This window comes from Coregonus lavaretus (assembly GCF_964263955.1).
Source record: "Coregonus lavaretus genome assembly, chromosome: 1".
In the NCBI taxonomy this organism is placed as follows: Eukaryota; Metazoa; Chordata; class Actinopteri; order Salmoniformes; family Salmonidae; genus Coregonus; species Coregonus lavaretus.
In genome coordinates, this window is record NC_139988.1 from 29,031,623 (window position 1) to 29,047,958 (window position 16,336).

Genomic DNA, 16,336 nt, shown 5'->3' on the forward strand with positions numbered 1-16,336 from the left:
GGGAGAACAAGTATTTGATACACTGCCGATTTTGCAGGTTTTCCTACTCACAAAGCATGTAGAGGTCTGTAATTTTTATCATAGGTACACTTCAACTGTGAGAGACGGAATCTAAAACAAAAATCCAGAAAATCACATTGTATGATTTTTAAGTAATTAATTAGCATTTTATTGCGTGACATAAGTATTTGATCACCTACCAACTAGTAAGAATTCCAGCTCTCACAGACCTGTTAGTTTTTCTTTAAGAAGCCCTCCTGTTCTCCACTCATTACCTGTATTAACTGCACCTGTTTGAACTCGTTACCTGTATAAAAGACACCTGTCCACACACTCAATAAAACAGACTCCAACCTCTCCACAATGGCCAAGACCAGAGAGCTGTGTAAGGACATCAGGGATAAAATTGTAGACCAGAAAATCACATTGTATGATTTTTAAGTAATTAATTTGCATTTTATTGCATGACATAAGTATTTGATACATCAGAAAAGCAGAACTTAATATTTGGTACAGAAACCTTTGTTTGCAATTACAGAGATCATACGTTTCCTGTAGGTCTTGACCAGGTTTGCACACACTGCAGCAGGGATTTTGGCCCACTCCTCCATACAGACCTTCTCCAGATCCTTCAGGTTTCGGGGCTGTCGCTGGGCAATACGGACTTTCAGCTCCCTCTAAAGATTTTCTATTGGGTTCAGGTCTGGAGACTGGCTAGGCCACTCCAGGACCTTGAGATGCTTCTTACAGAGCCACTCCTTAGTTGCCCTGGCTGTGTGTTTCGGGTCGTTGTCATGCTGGAAGACCCAGCCACGACCCATCTTCAATGCTCTTACTGAGGGAAGGAGGTTGTTGGCCAAGATCTTGCGATACATGGCCCCATCCATCTTCCCCTCAATACGGTGCAGTTGTCCTGTCCCCTTTGCAGAAAAGCATCCCCAAAGAATGATGTTTCCACCTCCATGCTTCACGGTTGGGATGGTGTTCTTGGGGTTGTACTCATCCTTCTTCTTCCTCCAAACACGGCGAGTGGAGTTTAGACCAAAAAGCTCTATTTTTGTCTCATCAGACCACATGACCTTCACCCATTCCTCCTCTGGATCATCCAGATGGTCATTGGCAAACTTCAGATGGTCCTGGACATGCGCTGGCTTGAGCAGGGGGACCTTGCGTGTGCTGCAGGATTTTAATCCATGACGGCGTAGTGTGTTACTAATGGTTTTCTTTGAGACTGTGGTCCCAGCTCTCTTCAGGTCATTGACCAGGTCCTGCCGTGTAGTTCTGGGCTGATCCCTCACCTTCCTCATGATCATTGATGCCCCACGAGGTGAGATCTTGCATGGAGCCCCAGACCGAGGGTGATTGACCGTCATCTTGAACTTTTTCCATTTTCTAATAATTGCACCAACAGTTGTTGCCTTCTCACCAAGCTGCTTGCCTATTGTCCTGTAGCCCATCCCAGCCTTGTGCAGGTCTACAATTTTATCCCTGATGTCCTTACACAGCTCTCTGGTCTTGGCCATTGTGGAGAGGTTGGAGTCTGTTTGATTGAGTGTGTGGACAGGTGTCATTTATACGGGTAACGAGTTCAAACAGGTGCAGTTAATACAGGTAATGAGTGGAGAACAGGAGGGCTTCTTAAAGAAAAACTAACAGGTCTGTGAGAGCTGGAATTCTTACTAGTTGGTAGGTGATCAAATACTTATGTCATGCAATAAAATGCTAATTAATTACTTAAAAATCATACAATGTGATTTTCTGGATGAGTACAACCCCAAGAACACCATCCCAACCGTGAAGCATGGAGGTGGAAACATCATTCTTTGGGGATGCTTTTCTGCAAAGGGGACAGGACGACTGCACCGTTTTGAGGGGAGGATGGATGGGGCCATGTATCGCGAGATCTTGGCCAACAACCTCCTTCCCTCAGTAAGAGCATTGAAGATGGGTCGTGGCTGGGTCTTCCAACATGACAACGACCCGAAACACACAGCCAGGGCAACTAAGGAGTGGCTCCGTAAGAAGCATCTCAAGGTCCTGGAGTGGCCTAGCCAGTCTCCAGACCTGAACCCAATAGAAAATCTTTCGAAGGAGCTGAAAGTCCGTATTGTCCAGCGACAGCCCCGAAACCTGAAGGATCTGGAGAAGGTCTGTATGGAGGAGTGGGCCAAAATCCCTGCTGCAGTGTGTGCAAACCTGGTCAAGACCTACAGGAAACGTATTATCTCTGTAATTGCAAACAAAGGTTTCTGTACCAAATATTAAGTTCTGCTTTTCTGATGTATAAAATACTTATGTCATGCAATAAAATGCACATTAATTACTTTAAAATCATACAATGTGATTTTCTGGAATTTTGTTTTAGGTTCCGTCTCTCACAGTTGAAGTGTACCTATGATAAAAATTACAGACCTCTACATGCTTTGTAAGTAGGAAAACCTGCAAAATCGGCAGTTTATCAAATACTTGTTCTCCCCACTGTATTATATGGAACCATGTTACACTAACTCTGTATCAGTGGAGGCTGCTGAGGGATGACGGCTCATAATAATGGCTAGAACGGAGCGAATAGAATGGCATCAAACCCATGGAAACCATGTGTTTGATGTATCTGATACCACTTATTTCACTCCAGCCATTACCACGAGCCCGTCCTCCCCAATTAAGGTACCACCAACCTCCTGTACTCTGTATAGTGTTGTTGTTGTACCGATCATATGCATCCTGCCTGCAACGTGGACTCAGGGGTAGACGTAACATAGTGAACGAAAGTTCGGGACACTCAAATTAGTATGACATGTTACGTTTGGTATGGTATGCAATTATTTGTGGATGTCCATCATCCATTTTGTGTGATATGTTACGAATTACAATTCATATAATATGTTACGAATTGCAATTCCTACAATATGTTACGAATTAGCAATATGTATGATATATTTCGAATTCCATTTTTTTGTGGGTAACGTTAGCTAGGCTAGGGGTTAGGGTTAGGGGTTAAGGTTAGGGTTAAGGTTAGGGTTAGGGTTTTGGGAAGGGTTAGCTAACATGCTAAGTAGTTGCAAAGTAGCTAAAGGATAGTAAGTGGTTGCAAAGTTGCTAATTAGCTAAGATGCTAAAGTTGTCCATAATGAGATTGAACACACAACCTTTGGGATGCTAGACGTTCGCGTTTACCCCAACCAACCACCCTCCTTTAGTTTTTGCCTTAAGTAACCTTCTGTCTTAGTAACCATACCAAACGTAACATATCATACTAATTTGGGTATTCGTTTACTATGTTACGTCTAGTCTATGATACCAGCCTGTCTCATTATCTACACTCCGCCTGCTCCACTCCAGTGCTTCAGGTTGCTTGAACTAGTCAGGTTGCACTTGAACTTGAACTTGAATGCCGATTAATGACTACACTCATGTACACACATGGACCTGTCTAAACTAACCATTATATTGGGAACTGGCTAACTACATTACATAACAGTACAGTACATGACGTGACATAATATAACAGTTTAGTACACTCTTAGAAAAAAGGGTCCCAGAAGGGTTCCTCGGCTGTCCCCATAGGAGAACCCTTTTGAGTTCCATTTAGAACCCTCTGTGGAAACGATTTTCGCGAACGTTATGTCTACCCAAAAGGATTCTACCTGGAACCAAAAATGGTTCTTCAAAGGGTTCTCCTATGGAGGCAGTCGAAGAACCCTTTTAGGTTCTAGATAGCACCTTTTTTTCTGTAAGTGTATAGTACAGTACAGTACACTACATTACAGTAGGCCCTCTCACCATGTAGTCTTCTCCTTAGAGTAGCGTATACCAGGGACTTTCCCCACACGTCTCACCACCATCCTCAGCCTGTTGTTCCCTGTCAGGACCTTCACAGCACTGCTCATAGTGATGCTCTCCAGGCTGATACCATTCACCTCTACCAGCTTGTCCCCTACACAGAGACCTGCCTGCTCTGGAGGGGAGAGACGAAGGGGTTAAAGCACACACTCACTGACGCATACAGTACATACACATGCATACACACACATACATAGGAACACACACATAAACACACACATACACACACAAACACACTCGTAAAGGCCTGTATGCTCTGCAAGACAAACAGGGGTAATTATGGGGTCAATACACACACCTCCCTCCCTCTGTTATAGGGCCTACCTGAAGAGCTGTCATCCTCTATCTTGCTGACGAAGATGCTGAGTCCGTGTTCTGAACCCCCTCTCACACTGAAACCCAGACAGCCGTCTGCACTCTTATCTACTGTAACTGTGTGGAGGTCTTCACAGTCATCCCCACCTGTACACAAGAGGGAACAGGCACTCTGAGATCAAATGCAGTAGAAACACTGTATTGACATGTTGGCTACAGCAGAAATATTGGAGATGTAAGTAAAAATGTGTTATTTTCCTGAACTAATGAATGGTCTTTAGCTCAGCAGGCTATAGTTTTGTATGCTTAAGAGTTCAGACAACACTGTGTACGGTGGGAGGGGGAGTAGACACAGTAGTGTTATTATTACCATCGACAGGAGAGTTGATGAGGATGACTCTGCCCATGGGTGAGGACCTGCCTCCCCTGTTGCGGTGATGCTTCTTCTGCATGTAGCGGTTTGTCGAGTGGGACCCCCCAGCCTGGCCCCCATGGCCCCCATTGTGGGAGTGAGGGTGGCCTCCCTCGTTGTGAGGGTGAGGGTGGCCTCCCCCATTGTGAAGGTGGGGGGGAGGGTAGCCTCCCCCATTGTGAGGGTGGGGGAGAGGTTGCCCTCCCCCGTTGGTCATCTCCCTCTGGTTGTGGTAGTCAGAGGAGTGAGCCATGGCGAGAGGTCTACTCCCCCTCCCACACTCATTCACACCAGGGACTCGCCTGGAGATGCAGAGCGGACGGGAGGAGAGGTAGAGGTGAGTGAGTGGGTGGTTTGGCAAGGTCAATCAAGAGTTAAACAGAGGGAACAAGTAAAAAATCCATCCTGATTACTGCTTGTCAATAGTGAAGTCCAACACAGAAATGTCCAAAAGCCACATTAGGCTATTAGAGACATAAAAAACTAAATTACAAAATGAAGTCCATTAGTTTAAGGAGATAAATAAGCTATGGCAAATTATTTCATCCAGGTACAGTTATAGGACTGAAATAGTCCAATATTTGTATCCTTAAGTGCATCCTTGGGTTTGTTAGTAGATGTCTGTGAATGAACGGGCACATCCATGGCAGTTCAAGATCAAGATCTTTCTTTCGCCATTCCAACCTGGTCGTCCACTTCCTCCAGTCCAGCGGCCGAGGCCACGATGTCTGCCACAGCGGTCTTTGAGTCCACTCTCCTCGGCCATGCTGTCCCAGCGCACCGCTCACCCATCTACAAAGCGAGACATCGTCGGGCACCGCTCTGTAAAACAACCCTCCATTACATTTTACATTTACATTTTAGTCATTTAGCAGACGCTCTTATCCAGAGCGACTTACAGTTAGTGAGTGCATACATTTTTTCATACTTGATTTCCCAAGGGACGTAGTTGGATATCAACGGCTCCGAAAACATTCATGTTTTATTAAAAAGATAAAGGTGACATAGTGTGGAGTACGGTTTCATAATGCGAGGTATCTCAAACACTGCTTACCTTCTAAAAAGCTACTCACTTGAGACACACTTTTAACCTGTCACCAAGTATAGATTATTTGATTTATTCAAGTATATACAACGACTTTTGATTGTGATTATGAGTGGAGGTAGAATAAGTGAAACGGCCCTGACCCTGAGTAGATACAATTTTTGTAGACAATTCCTTTGTAGCGTTCGCCCAATGGAGTTCACGCGCAGCGCACCACTTCAGGAGCTCCACTTCAGCACCTTGGACAGCGCTCGAGCAACGGGTTGCGTAAACAAACAAAGCTAAAATAATTAATAACAATTAAAGCTTTACTCTTGGCTAAATACATGCCCCCCAAGAGGAGCACCCTCCCTAATAGTATTAATGACAGTCCTTATTGTCTTTGCTATTTCAGAAGTTCGTAGAAAATTCAGTCCAATTTAGTCAAAAGTTATTTTAGTATAGGAATAACTTAAAAGGCGACTTCAGCATATGAAACATTTGCGCAATGACGAACGATATGAAGCCCATAAAGCGATTCATAGCAAGGCCACTTCATGATTAGGCTCACGGATACTAAACATGGACCTAAAGAGGATCCTTAACAGGTCACAGAGACGCAACTGAGGCACACAAAATAGACCAACAATATTGTCTCGGTATCAAACTAGTTCTTTGTCAAATAAATACATAATTATAGCCTACCTAAACAGTTGGCTAAAATTAAAAACACACACACACACACACATTCCCCATCCACACATGCATGCAAACTATTCAGCATGCAAACAATAGCATTACCTGTAACCATGTTGTGCTCAATGACCTCACCTGTGTCTAACACAGATAGACGTTCACGAGCCCGCCCCTCTCCCATACCATTGGACACCTGTGGATGGCTTAAGACACATTAGTGCCATCTCATTTGCTCTGGACAGTGACAATTGTCTTGGGTATTACTTAATTAATGCTGTAGCGCGTTGCCAGGTGTCTATGGCCGTGCTTACATTATAAGGCTCGCAAAGTAGCAAAGGTTTCTTTTGTTCATGGGGTGCTTTTAGGCACTAAACACACAAACTGTTTGACTCACACAGTAACTAACTATATAGAATAACTTAGTTAGGCTACTAGGAAAAACTCCCTGTACTTTTAGATCTTAGAGAAACTGAAACTACTAAAGTCACATCATTGCTCTTCATTAAAGGGGCAATCTGCAGTTGCTTCATACATTTTGGGACTTCTTAATTAATGAAATGTACCCATTGATTCTTGAAGAATATAACTTATATACATGAACTTAGTTAAATTGTCGTACCCCATCAGAACCCAAAATATAAGTTATTTCACTCCAATGTTTGTAAACAAAGGAAATGTAAAAATATATATATTTAAAAAAACTATATAGCTACAATGTTGATATCAAGGATGGCCAGTCCTTGCATCCATAGCTCTGTCTATGAATTTGAGAGTGGTTACATTTCTCCAGCCCTATCCCTCAGCTTTTTACCGAAACAGGAGTGGGGAGTACGCTTTATTATTGTTTTAACTGCTGATTGACACTTTAAGGAGATAATTCATGAGACAAGGTACTTATTGAAATTGACTAGACTACATGGCTACTGCTCCAGGGGGACAGAGGTAGAAGGTATTATTGTCTTGTATTGGTGTCATACTGCCATCTTCTGTCTGAGTAATTCCCTCTCATGATAGTAGTATATGATCCCTGATAATTAAAGAAATGTAGGCTAGTAGTCTACTGTATTTAATTAACTCAGTTATGACTGAAAGCATCTTCTGTTAACTTGTTAAATAAATTGTTAATCAATCATTAATCATATCTATTAGCACTTGCTGCTGCGGCACACACACACACACACACACACACACACACACACACACACACACACACACACACACACACACACACACACACACACACACACACACACACACACACACACACACATACATTGTGATGCATAACATATTTCTTATATTTCCCTCTCTCAAGACTTTGCTCAGTTCAAGCTGTTTCCTAAAATGGTGGGCAAGGACCACTGGTGAGTCACAGGATCACTGTGGTGAGTCACAGTTCGTTTCCACTGGGCTGTGCATGCATAGTTGGACTGTGGGCTGTGGTGGGGAAAGACTGTTTTCACCTTAAAGGGATAGTTCGGGATTTTGACAATGAGGCCCATTATCTACTTCCACAGAGTCAGAATAACTTTTATTAATCTGCGTGCAACTTCCTTTATACTGGGCACAGATACATAAAAATGGAATCCACGAGTTCATCTGACGCTAAAATCCCAAACTATCCCTTTAAGTTGAGGGACACTGGAACATTTTAAGGCTTGATGAAGGTCATATCATAGCACCAACTTTGATATACTGTTCAATGGAAAAACATTTAAATGATCTATTTATGTCCCCAAAAATGTATTTAATGAAAGTATTTGGCTAGGTAAATACAAAAAAACAATCATTATCCCCCTAGCTATGGAACAAATGACAAACTTGCTTTAGCTCAACACTGCCCTTTCCCACTGGTCAGTGCTATCCGGGATCCTTGGGACGTCTATACCCTAAACCACACCCGTCGCTATGGGCCCGCCCCCAAAAATGCTTGTGCCCCCCCACTTGAGGGAATTTATTATTAAATATATGTACTGTAGGCTAATAACAATTGTGCCCTGCCCTCCCATGCATTTCATATGCCCCCCTTAAGACTGAGGTCTGGCGACGGGTCTGCCCTAAACCCTAACCTTAGCTCCTACCCTTACCCTAACCCTAACCACAACCATCACCCTTACCCTAAACTTAAGCATTTTAAATGTCTACTTCAATGGGGTAGGGACGTCCCAAGGATTCCGGATAACACGGACCCTGTCCCACTCTGCTAGCTTTCTGTTTTCAAGGTAGATCGACTGGGACTGTGTACATCAACCGGTGCGGCGCTATCAGAGAGGTCATAGCGAGGATGGTTCGTGGGGGAGTCAGCTGACAGACGTTGAGATGGCAGAAGCAGAAGTGTTGTTTGAAGCTCAAAGTGCGTAAAGTACAGTTAGTGAGAAAGATGAGTGGACAACAGTGAAGTCCAAGAATGGAACAAAAAGGGCTAACATTGTTGTGGAAAATGATAAAATATATATATTTTTAATTACGCCGCATTATCACGTTGCGGGGTAATTATTATCCAATCGCACAGTAGCTGGCAGAATGCACATATAATTGTTGCGAACACCATTATACCGAAGAATAAGAAGGAGTTTCGTGGGAAGTTGATGTTGCAGAGATTAAACATATTCCTGGAGTGATTGATGCTCCTCGGATGAATCGTGTGGTGAATGAAGAAAAAGTGAAGAGTCTAATCCGTTCTTTAGTTTTTTTTTATATGGAGTCTCTCCTTACTCAAGTACAGTTGGAATATATAAACTACCGAGTCAGAGCAATTGTTCCAAGACCAATGCAGTGTGATCATTGTAAAGATGTTGGACATGTTTCAAGTGTTTGCAGAAGGGAAAAGCCAAGATGTTGAAGTTGTGGAGAAGATCATATCATGTGTTTTAAAAGTGATGAAAATGTGACATGTTGCAATTGTGGTGGGAACCATGAAGCCACGTCTTTGGAATGCCCAACAAGGGTGAAAGAGAATGAGGTGGCTAAAGTCAGGGCTGTCCAGAGTATTTCATATGCAATGGCTGTTAAAAGGGTTCGAATTGTGCTCCTGAAGAGTCCATGGTGGTGGATAGGCCTTCACTGAAGGCTGCAGGGGTTGCAGTTCAACAGCAGGACCCATATATGTTAAAGGTTTAGAAGGTGGACTTTGTGGCCTTCATAGCTATGGTGATTAATGGCACTACCAAGGTGGAGAGGAAGTCCAGGAAAATAGATATCATTGTGGATGCGGCGGAACGGTTCCTGGGACTGAAAGACTACTCGGCGGAGGAGTTGCATGGAATATTGTCACAAGCTGTACCACCCTCTCAGGTCATAGAGCCTGAGAAGGGAGATATGGAGATTTGAAGGAAGGAAGAAGAAAGGAGTTTTGGTTTTGGTTTTGTCAATGTGTTTTCTTATTGTTTTATTTTGGGTGGATTAAGTTAGTTTACCATATCAAATATGGGGTTTTATTTTTACCTTGTTTTTTTCAACCCCATCCATTTTGGGTTGTAGTCTGCCATAAAACCCACAGAAGAAGAAGAAGGAGGAGCAAAGTGGTGAGAGTAGTAGATATGAACCAGTACAGAGGTATAGGCCAACAAGTGATATATGTTTCAGTAAGATTGGATTTTTAGCATTTAAAGTAATTGTTATTAATTTTACTGCAGGGATGGAACTGTAAGTCGAAGAAAATTGAGGTTGTGGTGGCAGCTGCAGAGAGGTATTTGGGTGTGCGAGACTTGACATCAGAAGAGTTACAGGGAGTGTTAAGTGGTGATGTTCCATCATTTCAGGTTGAGGGTATGAGGTAGGAATGCATATATTTAAATAGTGGAGTAGGGTGGTGTTAATTATTAAGAATATTTTTTGCATTTGTGAGTGTAGATGCTAGGGTATTTCTTTATTTTATTTTCCAAGCAAAATATAAGGGAGTTGTACTCCAGTGTAGTAGGTGGCGGTAATGCAACACATTGGATGCCAAACGCTGTTAAACCTCATCGAAGAAGAAGAAGAAGAAGAAGGAGCAGGAGCAGGAGGAAGAGGAAGCTAAATGCTTAGAGAGGAAAAGTCACAGAAAATAGAGGTTGTGGTGGCAGCTGCAGAGAAGTACTTTGGATTGCTAGGATTTATTGTAGAACAGCTGCAGGGGGTGTTGAATAGTAGTGATATGTCCTCAGACCGTTGGTCTGGAGTAGGACTAGATAGGGTTAAATAGTGGAATGTGTGGTGTTTTTAAAGTTTTTTTTTAGAGGGCTAATAGGTGGTAGGGCAATTTTCCTTTTCCACAATTTTGTATTATTGTATCTAAGAATATAATGTAGGTATGCCGTGAATGGCCCCACACACCAGTACAGTAGGTGGCGGTGTATGCACCTAAAAGTTGGATGCGATCCGCCAACCAAATCCTAAAGAAGAAGAGGTCATCGTTTTTCAGGTCTCTGCAAGGTGTGTAGAGTGAGCACAGCTTGACATTGAAAGTAGGTATGTTTTGTTGATTTTATTGGCAGTGTTTATGCATGTTGTAAATGTGTAGCTAGCTCGAGCTAACTGAAGATGCTGACGTTAGGTCGTTTCCTTGTTGTTTTGTGCACTAGCTAGAAGTTAGCCATCTAGCTAGCTAACGTTAGTGGTTGTTTTTTAGTTGCACATACTAAGAAGTCACCATGTTCGTTCACAATAGTAATTTATATCAAGACCGTGTCTGTCAAGTTCACATTCTACAGCTACAATATTTGACAAGCAAACTGAGAAAAGGATCAAACGTTAGGTAACTAAACTTAAACATGCTAACGTTAGCTTCCTAGTTAGCTAATGACATGTCAATTGCACTCATATCTCTGCGAGATGCTAATAGGTGCAGGTTGATTTGTATCCGTCTAATTAAAGTAATATTGAAAATTGTAGGTACACTTCTAGAATGGTATTCCTTTCTCCTTTACTTGTCGTGTGTCAGGCAGTCACCTTCTGCACCAGTCACATGCGTTATTGCATTAAAGCTTGCCATGGGTTCATTTATGGAGGACTAAAAGTGCCACAATTAAATAAATAAATACACCATTAAATAATTACTTAAATGTGTCATTAATTAATTAAAATTAGAATTAAATACATAAATGTGTTATTAAATGTGTCATTAATTAATTCAAATACCGATTCATTTTATGTAAAATACATATATAATAATTTCACTATTTACATTTACATTTCATGGTCCTGCGTTGGAGTGCTTCCTGAATTACTTAAAACTGTCAAACTGACCCATCAAAAGTTGGTAGGCGGAACCTAACGCCTGATTGGTTACCCTCTGCATCAAGCCAAGACAAATCAATTCCGGATAATGTCAGCAGGTCCTGCTTCTACATCCTCTGCTAAGTTTAAAATGTCTCTAACCAACTCCCTGGAAAGTTCACGGAGATCCTCCATTGTCTCTATCCAGGTTGGCCTACTCTACTTCAGACCAAAGCAATGGATCAGACTAGATTCGCGTTAGCCCCGCCCACTGACTTTGATGGGTCAGTTTGACAGTTTGAAGTAATTCATGAATCACTGCAATGCAGGATCATGAAATGTAAATGTAAATAGTGAAATAATTATATATGTATTTTACATAAAATGAATCGGTATTTGAATTAATTAATGATACATTTAATTACACATTTATGTATTTAATTCTAATTTTAATTAATTAATGACACATTTAAGTAATTATTTAATGGTGTATTTATTTATTTAATTGTGGCACTTTTAGTCCTCCATATCATTCGGGTTCACTTTGTTTAATTTTAGGGTACAGTTATTTTTTTACAAGTAGTTAGCGTATCGATGCCCTCTACCAGACGCTATTTCCGTTTTTTAAATGAAAAATAAAACATATACAGTATTTTTTACTATTTTCTACATTGTAGAATAATAGTGAAGACATCAAAACTATTTCATAGCATTCTGCAGTGATACGCCATCCCATCTGATTTGCGCTTAGTGGGACTATCATTTGTTTTTCAACAGGACAATGACCCAACACACCTCCAGGCTGTGTAAGGGCTATTTTACCAAGGAGGAGAGTGGTGGAGTGCTGCATCAGATGACCTGGCCTCCACAATCCCCCGACCTCAACCCAATTGAGATGGTTTGGGATGAGTCGGACGGCAGAGTGAAGGAAAAGCAGCCAACAAGTGCTCAGCATATGTGGGAACTCCTTCAAGACTGTTAGAAAAGCATTCCAGGTGAAGCTGGTTGAGAGAATGCCAAGAGTGTGCAAAGCTGTCATCAAGGCAAAGGGTGGCTATTTGAAGAATCTCAAATATATTTTGATTTTTAACACTTTTTTGGTTACTACATTTCATAGTTTTGATGTAGTAACCAAAAAAGTGTTAAATAAATCAAAATATATTTTAGATTCTTCAAAGTAGACACCCTTTGCCTTGATGACAGCTTTGCATTCTCTCAACCAGCTTCACCTGGAATGCTTTTCCAACAGTCTTGAAGGAGTTCCCACATATGCTGAGCACTTGTTGGCTGCTTTTTCTTCACTCTGCGGTCCAACTCATCCCAAACCATCTCAATTGGGTTGAGGTCGGTTGATTGTGGAGGCCAGGTCATCTGATGCAGCACTCCATCACTCTCCTTCATGGTCAAATAGCCCTTACATAGCCTGGAGGTGTGTTGGGTCATTGTCCTGTTGAAAAACAAATGATAGTCCCACTAAGCACAAATCAGATGGGATGGCGTATCGCTGCAGAATAATGTGGTAAGCCATGCTGGTTAAGTGTGCCTTGAATTATAAATAAATCACAGACAGTGTCACCAGCAAAGCACCATCACAACTCCTCCTCCATGCTTCACGGTGTGAACCACACATGCGGAGATCATCCGTTCACCTACTCTGCATCTCACAAAGAGACAGCGGTTGGAACCAAAAATCTCAAATTTGGACTCATCAGACCAAAGGACAGATTTCCACCAGTCTAATGTCCATTACTCGTGTTTCTTGGCCCAATCAAGTCTCTTCTTATTATTGGTGACCTTTAGTAGTGGTTTCTTTGCAGCAATTCAACCATGAAGGCCTGATTCACGCAGTCTCCTCTGAACAGTTGATGTTGAGATGTGTCTGTAACTTCAACACTGTGAAGCATTTATTTGGGCTGCAATTTCTGAGGCTGGTAACTCTAATGAACTTATCCTCTGCAGCAGAGGTAACTCTGGATCTTGCTTTCCTGTGGCAGTCCTCATGAGAGCCAGTTTCATCATAGCGCTTGATGGTTTTTGCGACTGCACTTTAAGAAAGTTCTTGAAATGTCCCCCCCCAACCCCCCACCAAGTCACAACACAACTGATTGGCTCAAACACATTAAGAAGGAAATAAATTCCACAAATTAACTTTTAACAAGGCACACCTGTTAATTGAAATGCATTCCAGGTGACTACCTCATGAAGCTGGTTGAGGGAATGCCAAGAGTGTGCAAAGCTGTCATCAAGGCAAAGGGTGGCTATTTGAAGAATCTCAAATATAAAATATATTTTGATTTGTTGAACACTTTTTTGGTTACTACATGATTCCATATGTGTTATTTCATAGTTTGAAGTATTCACTATTATTCTACAATGTTAAAAATAGTAAAAATAAAGAAAAAACGTTGAATGAGTAGGTGTCCAAACTTTTGACTGGTACTGTGTATGTGTGTGTGTATATATATATATATATATATATATATATATGCGTTTCCGTTAAAACAAAATTAAATGATGGATTCACATGTCCATGTGGGTTATAACAAAGTATGTATAATGTGTGTCTGTTCTACTTTACCCAATTTTCTTTGTGAATAGTCCGAACGAGGGCGTCCGGTAGAAACAAATTCTCGGATGCGGTTTTCTCTAACGGTCACGTGATCAACGCATTGGCGAACAGTCTTTCTGATTTTACTTCGTCTAATTCTATTGATCAACAATGAAAGTATCGACACCTGCCACTTCATGGGACTCAATTCTCATTATTTACAGAATGTTGCAACGCCACTTCATGGGACTCAATTCTCATTATTTACAGAATGTTGCAACCCTGTGGATATTTATTTGTGCGCTATTCTCAGGAACAAGACAAAAAAAAGCATAATAACAAGCAAATGTCTTGGTATTTGCATCTTAAAATCCTTGATTATGTTTAAACCATCTTTGATTATTATTAATTCATTGCAATAGTAATAGTATCAACAATCAAAATGATAGTAATTAGGAAAATAATCATTCTAACCTGCCTTTAGCTTTTTTTTTTCAGTTCGCATTAGCATCAAACAAACATTCTACTAGGGGCGTTTTACAGTTGATCATTTTTACTTGAACAATTTTGTTTTTATTCTAATGCAAAATTGAGAGAACCACAGTGTTTTTTTGTTCTTATGGCTATATAACTTTTATTAGAATAACACATAACTAAACCCACATCCCACCCACCCCAAAAATTATTTTAACTGATTTGTTTTTCAAGAGCTACACCATGTGCATATATATTGTACATCATCCTCCTCTTCCACCCCACACAACTGAAGTGAAACCACTTGTGACAGTTTTCACACCGGACCCAAGACGGTGTGTCCTCATTGGTGGGAGGGAACTCCACCGTGCATCTGCCACACAAGGAACTGTTGACTTTAAATTTACTTTTTCTTTTGTGGCCTGTTGAGAGAGAGAGAGCATATGCATTTAATAAACTGTGATAGCTAGATAATGGTGAAGTCTTTACATCAGTTGTACATCAGATTCAATGGTTAGAAAATAAAACACTTTTTTTATTGGTTGGCATAGGAGGCGGAACACGTGTCTTGGGCCCTGCTGGGGTGGTTGAGGAGGAGGCGGAGGCAGCAGCAGCGGTCCTATCTGTGAGGAGAATGCAACATGTTAGCTAGACATGCCATGTTTGATCTTGCCTGAGGCTCTATCTGCCAAGGCCTAACTAACAACCTTTTCTCCTTCACTTCCACCAGTGTGGCAGCCATGGCTTCCTGGCAGTAAAGTTTCCTTATCTTCTTGAGGTTCTTTCTCAATGTGCTAATGTTTGGCATGATGTTCTGGAATAGAAGACAATATGATGGTTATGATATGATTTTATATGTGTCTGTAATTAATTAACTACACCTTAATTCAAGACCATCTAGCTAGCTGGCTAATAATATAAAATAGCTAGTGTGATGTCCTGGTGTAATGGAGCTGAAGGAAATAACTCATGTTTATGGTTGTGTTCTAGTTATGTGGGCAGAGTCTACTCTTGTCATTGCAGGTGGTTGAGTAACTGGGGGATACATAGCTAGTGTTTTGTTATACACCACAGTAATGTAGGGCCCAATTGTGTTGTGGGCCCAGTTGTGTTGTTGGCCCAGTGGTGTTATTAGCCAAAGCATCACACTATATTGTTATTGTGCTATGTTGCTTAATTAAGAAGAGGGGATATGTGATGCCCTAGTGTAATGGGGTTGAATGACAAGGGGGAGCCTGGGTATTATAAAAGGACAGGCAGGAACAGAAAGGGTTGTAGAAGAATGTATAGTTTGTGAAAGTGAATAAATGCCCATGCTCATTAGTAACTAAAAGTCTAGATAGTTATATTACAATTCCACAGCTAGCTAGAATAGAATAAATATGTTCTAGCTAGCAATCAATCATTAGCTAAAATTCTCAATCTGAATGATTTCTTGCGTTTTGCTTTGACACGTTTCATTTACAATTTGCATTAACCTGGCTACATTTAATGTACAAAAGTGTTGTAAATGTAATCAAATACACAATATTTCATGTTTAAATATGGTCTAGCAATCAATTGACATTGGCGGTCTAATTCCACGAAGAGGGTGAGCAAATTCTCCATTGTTTGTTTACAAAATTGTTTCTCTGAGCATTCCCCATAGCAAACAACGTCATTGAGTAACATGGCAAAGAGTATTTGGGGTATGTTCAGACACGTCCGTCTTAAGATAACTTAAGTATGTATGTATCGACATTAGTTGCCATATAGATAGTTAAAACATGTTTAAAGTCACGGGACCTACCATTTCTGATGTTGCCTTCTTCAAATTTCGTGGAAAAGA

At 41.2% G+C, this 16,336-nt stretch overlaps 2 protein-coding genes across 2 annotated transcripts in view; one reads left to right on the forward strand and one right to left on the reverse strand.

Moving 5' to 3' along the window:
- The window catches only part of LOC311132978 (PDZ domain-containing protein 7-like), a gene marked incomplete at both ends in the record, with an annotated part of 56,558 nt that extends 51,735 nt beyond the window's left edge, over positions 1-4,823 (reverse strand). Inside the window, 3 exons of the mRNA XM_084166382.1 lie at positions 3,784-3,958; positions 4,168-4,305; positions 4,529-4,823. Of these exons, the coding sequence (XP_084022508.1) occupies positions 3,784-3,958; positions 4,168-4,305; positions 4,529-4,823 (608 nt within the window). The remainder of the gene's footprint in view (positions 1-3,783; positions 3,959-4,167; positions 4,306-4,528) is intronic.
- A 5,848-nt stretch (positions 4,824-10,671) lies between these two features.
- The window catches only part of LOC311145208 (sideroflexin-1-like), a 29,979-nt gene continuing 24,314 nt past the window's right edge, over positions 10,672-16,336 (forward strand). The window contains exon 1 of the mRNA XM_084181430.1: positions 10,672-10,735. The gene's annotated coding sequence lies outside the window, so the exon portion shown is untranslated. The remainder of the gene's footprint in view (positions 10,736-16,336) is intronic.